Raw genomic sequence first — 7,032 nt, forward strand, 5'->3', positions numbered from 1 at the left:
TCTAATCTGAATATTTTAATTGTGCTAATTGCAACAATATTTTTTACAGTACACTGCTCAGTTAAAATAGCAAAAGCACATTTTTTATAACGTGGGTATTGGAAGGTGATTTTTTTTTTTAATTTCTTTTAATTAATTTGTTCTGGCTTGTTAGTGGCTTCTTATATTTTAATTCTTGTTTTGTTTGCATTTTGTTCTGTTCTACCGTTACATTTAAAAGTTTGAATTTAAAATTTGTTGTGGAGTGAAGGGAACTAAAATAGCACGTTTTTTCAATATGTTTGGCTGACTGTATTTTATTATGACAATGAACAGGCTGCGTTGTCAAGGAAGTAATCCTGAACTGCGCATGTCAGGGGCCGGCACTATCACTGGATTATATATATATTTTTTTCCTTATAAACAACTTACAATCCTCCTTTATTTGTGGTCATAAGAGTAAGACGTTATTCAAAACTTTTTTTTTTTTTTGCACATTCACAAAAAAAAAAAAACATTGTGCTTTTGTAAAATAAAGGAAACAGACAGGATGCTGCTTTCTCTAGTTCATCACAAAAATGAACAATTTCTGCATAGGCTGCTACTTGTTGCACAGGTTTTTTTTTCTTTTGGTTAATTTATCAATTATTTAGAAAAATATATTTTGCATATAGGCCTATTTATTTTATTTTATATAAAGCAGAAGCACTGCATGTGCATGATGTGGCCATGTGAATCCTCATGTTCTGTTGTTAATGCTTGTATAAAATTAGTCCCTGGAAAACAAATGTAGGTATTTTTAATGGGTCACAGCCACATATTTTAATTGCAATTTAACATAATTTGTCAGTTGTCATTTTGGAGAAATAAAATAACCAAAATGAACATTGCTGTTTCAAATTCAATGTAATAAAAGTTAATCAGGAAAATAATACAACTGAGCCTGATGAATGTGAATATTTCTTGATAACGAAGTCTCTAAATGGTCAATAACTGAGTACAAAAAAAAAAATACTCATGACACTTAAAAATTGTTATGTAGGCCTGAACAAATTAAATAGTAGACTATATAAATAAAGTTGTTCCAAATGGATGGAGAACGTCTAGTGCCAGATCTACTGAAGCAACTGTTAGGGGGGGGCGGAGAAAATGAAGAAAATTAAGTCATGTGGAATAGAGGGAAAGAATATACCCAAGTCATAGATATATGAAGGGAAAACACTGAGTAACCGTAAAAAAATGCTGAGACATGATGCCTAACTAACCCTAATGCCTCTGAACCTGGGAGGGTACGTCGCAAATTGGTGTGTTTTCAGAGAGAGAATGTAGTCGACTATGTGTCAAAACGTCTGATTTATTACCCATCATAAAAATTCCACCCCCCTCCCCAACTGGACACCTGTTTTTGGACCCCCCTACCCCTCCCAAAACTGGACATCTGTTTATCTGCACCACCAATTCAAAGGAATTTATGGTTGTTTTCCTATTGTTATGGGAATGTGTATTTGAAACGGGGACATAGAAAACTGTTCAAAAAGTATGTGCTTTTACTTAAAAATGTGAAATAGTGTATATGTTTGGTGAAACTGGGGTTCAAGGGGTAGTTTTTATTAAAGTTGTCTTTTTCACATATACAATAGAAACACAGAGAGGTTTGTATTTTCCAGAAAACTGTGAAAACAAAATCTATGTTGTAGTCTGTAGCATTAAACCTTTTTAAAAATGTTTAAAAGTTTAAATAGTTTTTTTTTAGTGATAAAAGAGTTCTTGTAGAGTTCAAATCTTGTAGCATTACAATTTTAAAAGGTAGAGTTTTATTACTGATACATGTGTTAAAGTAAAATAAACCAAATGTTGTAGTCTTTAGAATAACAAACTTTAAAAAAGTTTTTTACTGATACAAGTGTTAAAGTAAAACAAAACCTATGTTGTAGTCTAAAGCATTACAACATTTAAAAACGTTTAAAAGTTTTTACTGATACAAGATCAAGGAAAAGTCCTGTGCATCTCACACTGATCTAAAAAACTACAAAATATCAGATGCAAACGTTAAGCAACAGCATAAGATACTTGACAAAAATCTATGTTGTAGTCTACCATTACAATGTAAAAATGGTAGAGTTTTTTGTTACAAAGTTAGAGAATATATTAAAAGAATCAAACACCTTACACCGTTTAGCGACAATGCATCCTTTCTCCTCGCTGTCTGACTCAGAATGAAGTTACGCACGCAGCAGTCAAACCCCACCCACTACCAGCCCCTAACACACGCAGTAAAACAGAGACCAAAGGTTTAAATGTATGGTAAAATAATTAAACAAATTAATACTTTTAAAAATCGAAGAAGACTTCTTATTTGAATAAATCGATGACATTTCATAATTGATGAAATCATTCCTCTGTTTAACATTAAACATTCCTCAGTTTTTTGTTTGTTTCATTTTAAAGCGCATGTCAGATTCCTTTCAAACAAACGCCGCCTAAGCCACAGGAAAATATTTATTTATTTATTTTATTTAGTTAATCACAGATACTCCTTTAATCTATCTTTTCATTTTTGACAATCTTAGAACTCACCACCAATTCAAAGGAGTTTATGGTCGTTCTCTTATTGTTTTAGGGAATGTGTATTTGAAACGGGTCCATAGAAAACTTTAATTGTGAAATAGTGTTTTGTAAAACTGGTCTCAAGGGCAGTTTTTAGCGGATGTCAGTTTCCTTTTAAACAAACGCCACAGGAAAATATTTATTTATTTCATTTAGTTAATACAAGTTAGCCTACTATCTTTTTATTTTTGACAATCTTAGAACTTATACGGTCTGTTAGGCTACACCAGCTGAGCCCTTTGTATCCATTTACATTAAAATATCCTAATGAAAGCAAATGCTTTGTGCCACGCTGCACAATAAAGGCAAGAGACGATTCCGCAATTTTATTACCGTACGTAAGACTTGCCGACTGATAGTTAAAAGACATACAGGCGTGTGTATTTAATAATCTAAAACTGAACAACATCATATAAATGTAAATATCTTGAATCACACAGCCCCTATAAAACCAGAGAGGTTGGTGAGCGAAGTCTACGATCGCTGATGCATTCTAATCAGATCAGCCTAGGTTGTAAAAACGCTAAAGCTACACCTTTGAAGTTTGTTAAAAGTTTTATGCAAAACGTTAATTGAGTGATCAAAGGATGTGCAGCAGTCCTTTTTTTTTTTTTTTTTTTACAACACACAGCGGGATATGAGTGGGGAGGTCTGGTGGGTTGTTACGTAGAGCTTATCTATTCCTAATAAAAACAGGAGATTTTTAGAATGTATATCTGGGTGAGGGACATGAATCTTTTAAACTCAAAGGATGTGCAGCGGACCTTGTTTTTACAACACACAGCTGGATATGAGCGGGGATGTCTGGTGGGTTGTTACGTAGAGCTTATCTATTCCTAATAAGAAACAGGAGATTTTTTAGAATGTCTATCTGGGGGGGCATGAATCTTTAAACTCTAAACTTGCATGAGAAAATAATTCATAGCCTACATGTTACGTTAATGTAAGTGATAATAAGTGTTAAATATAACACATTAGAATTTTTTTTTTTTTTCATACCGTAAAATCGATGTGATGTTATTTTAAAAATATAAATAATAAAACTATCCATTTATGCAAACATATTATGTATGAATGAATGTGTTATTTTATAAAATACTTATCATTGTTGTAATACAGCATTCACAAAATAAACACATTACAATATTATAGACGTCGTTTTACAAATAAATACCATAGCATGTTTATAACTATTAAAGATTTGGCGGTATCAGGGTACCCCCTACCGATAGTGGTGTCGTGTTTTACGACATGTTGTCAGAACCGCCCCCACACCTTGTCGGCCTCCATTTTACCTGCAAAATCTATCTACTTCTCGCACAACATCGATATTCCTACCAATCCAACGAACAATGACTGCCAGTCACGAAGGTAAACGGGTATTTTATTTGTTTATTTATTTTAAATATTTTAATATGAATATTTGTTTTAACACAATATGGTTATCTTTAGGGGTTTTCGACAATTTGGAATTTGATGATGGTTTGCAGCAGATTCTTGAAGAGATCTGTAAGGTTTTTTTTGTTTTTTTTGGTTATTTATTTATTTATTTATTTATTTATTTTTAACGACATTTTAAAAACATTTAATGTATAATAATGTTACATTTTATTTTCCAGTTGACGAAGCCCAATTAGTTGCTTATGACAATAACGATGATCCTAACGGTATGTTATAGAGACATTGTTTTTGTTTTGTCTTAATGTGTTAAACGTTTTATAAAATCTGTTTACAAAAAATTGACAGGTGGGGGTGAAGTTGAAAATCAGCTGGTCATATTAACCGGTGAAGAGGTACAAGAGGTTATTGTATCTACAAGCGAGTCACAACAGGCCGCGACCAATGAACAATCAGCTGAGGTAAACGAGTCACCAGAACGACACGCCCTCAAAAACTTACAGTGTTTGGAAGTCAGCGGTGATACTACGGATGGAGCGGAGCAAACTACCTGTTCAGACGTATGCAATGCGACAACTCCGGAACCGTGTCGCGGAGGCAAAGGTGTGAAACGACTGAGACTACTTGAACCAGAAGACGATGATGAGAAACCTAGCACTAGTCGTTTAAGGACTTCGGAGAATAATGGTGTGTATTTAAACAGAAATATTATTACATTTTATGTCTGTCGATCTTTTCATAATTTACTAAAAACGGTTATTGTTATTCTTTTTTACAGAGCAACACTACGATGAGGAGGGTTTATCGCTCTGGACAAATTCTCAGATTCAAGCATGGGATGATGTGAGATTTAGCGATACAGATCAGAGTGAAGAAGAAGAACAGGAAGAACAAGATCTACCGCATGAAATCTCCCAAGAAGTATTCCGCGACAGAGACTTAAATAGAAGACTAGATTATGATATATTGTCTCGTGTAAATCGTAATTTTGAGAGAGTTTTTGAGTAAGTTTGAGAGGGATATGCGCGTGCACGCAGATAGTTTTACCTGACTTTCCAGCAGATGTTGAACGGCGACAGATTCGTTACAGGACATTTTCTACAGAGCAGATTTAAAAGCCGTCCACATAATTTGTAAATGTTTGTATCGTTATTGGACTCTGCTGTTTCCACTGTCGCAGTTCCAAATGTATTAGATGCAGTTCAAGTTATGAGGTTTCAGGTCGATTCACACCACGCCCAGATTATTTTGCTACGTTCGTTTCAATGGACTTAGTTTCTGATTGCTAATGTTTTTTTGTTTGTTTGTTTTTTTTCAACGTATGTTTATGCTTTTTTTTTATTTTTTATAACGCTTAATTTGAGCACCAATTCTGCTGTGGTTAAAGGGATTTGAAACATTTTTTGTTAAACTCCAATGATCCTACAAGAGTGATAAACTAGATAAGCATATAATTTCAGAATTTGTGACACAAGTAGGATACAGCGAATAATATTTATTGAATGGCATGTTCAACAAACATGTTAACAAGTGTTGTGAAAACAAAAACTTCATAATACATATGGCTTCAAAGCAGCATTAAATAAAATGCATGTTTTTGTTACTATGAAGAGAAAACTGAAAATGAGATGTTAAGTGGGATGAGCAACTGAACGGCATCCCCACCTTGAAATGTTAAGCCCTCTCATCCTCATGAAATTGCATTTGGAAATTGTTCCTTCTGTAGCCCCAAAAAGGTTGAGATAAATTGATTTGGGCTATTTGGGAAACATAGCCTAAAACAAACAACAACTTTCATTAGATAATGACTTCAACTTTTCATTACCACTTATTCATATGTTTAGTTCCGTGTACATGTCGAAACTTGTAGACACTTACTATGAGTGTCCAATGGTTGTGGTCACATACAGCCCTAAAAACCACATCATAACTGGATGGATCAAGCTAAAAACAATACAATAGTGGTTTCAAATGTTTTCTGTAAATATACACAAATACTTAGGGGCCTGTGTTTAAACTTCACATGAGAATTCACACTGGAGAGAAGCCACACACATGTGATCAGTGCGGGAAGAGTTTCACACAAAAAGCAGTTCTTACAAAGCACACACAAATCCACATTGGAGAAAAGCCACACACATGTGATCAGTGTGGGAAGAGTTTTGCACGAAAAGGACACCTTAAAAGACACATGAAAATTCACACCGGAGAGAAGTCGCACACTTGTGATCAGTGCGGGAAGAAATTCACACAAAAAGGAGCTCTTCAACAACACATAAAAATCCACACTGGAGAGAAGCCGTACCCATGCAATCAATGTGAGAAGAGTTTCAGACATGCAAACACTCTTGAGTACCATCTGCAGTCTCACTCTGGAGAAAAAACATTTTCCTGTGATCAATGCGGCAAAATGTGTGCTTCAGCATCATGCTTAAAGAGCCACTTGAAACTTCACACAGAGGAGAAGCCTTACATGTGCTCTGTGTGTGGAAAGAGTTTTCGTCAGAGAGAGAATTTTAAAATACACCAGAAAAGACACACTGGTGTGAAGGATCATATGTGTTTTGATTGTGGGAAGACCTTTGTTAATGATCCTGATCTGAAACGGCACCAGAGAGTTCACACTGGAGAAAAACCTTACAAGTGTTCGCACTGTGACAAGAGATTCAGTCAGTATGGGAATATGAAAACACATGAGAGGATCCACACTGGAGAAAAACCTCACATGTGATCAGTGTGGGAAGAGTTTCACTAAATCCACAACAGACACTTAAATCTGCCTTTTCATTGTGGAGAAAGACTATTTAACAATAGTGTTTTCTAATTAAACCACAGTAGCCTCAAATTTGCAGTTGTCTGGGACTCCATGAAATGTACTTTTACATCACAAACCTTATAATGTAATATACGTTTACTATAATATTCATTTTCATAACAGTAAACACGGGTCACAAGTTAACACGGGCACATTTCTTTGATTCAGCCAGCTGCATATCACGCCGAGATATAAATTCTGATTTGTATCAAAATCTGCGATTAAATAAAAGC

The 7,032-nt window shown here is 34.6% G+C and overlaps 1 protein-coding gene across 1 annotated transcript; it reads left to right on the forward strand.

The window, feature by feature from the left end:
* The first annotated feature begins 3,938 nt into the window (after positions 1-3,938).
* On the forward strand, positions 3,939-6,715 carry LOC141340765 (uncharacterized). The gene is made up of 6 exons (XM_073845860.1): positions 3,939-3,957; positions 4,039-4,095; positions 4,206-4,253; positions 4,333-4,671; positions 4,763-4,905; positions 5,987-6,715. Exons 1-6 carry the CDS (start codon positions 3,939-3,941, stop codon positions 6,713-6,715), a joined length of 1,335 nt encoding a protein of 444 aa, XP_073701961.1.
* Positions 6,716-7,032: the final 317 nt, after the last annotated feature.

Source organism: Garra rufa, chromosome 8, assembly GCF_049309525.1.
Source record: "Garra rufa chromosome 8, GarRuf1.0, whole genome shotgun sequence".
Taxonomy (NCBI): Eukaryota; Metazoa; Chordata; class Actinopteri; order Cypriniformes; family Cyprinidae; genus Garra; species Garra rufa.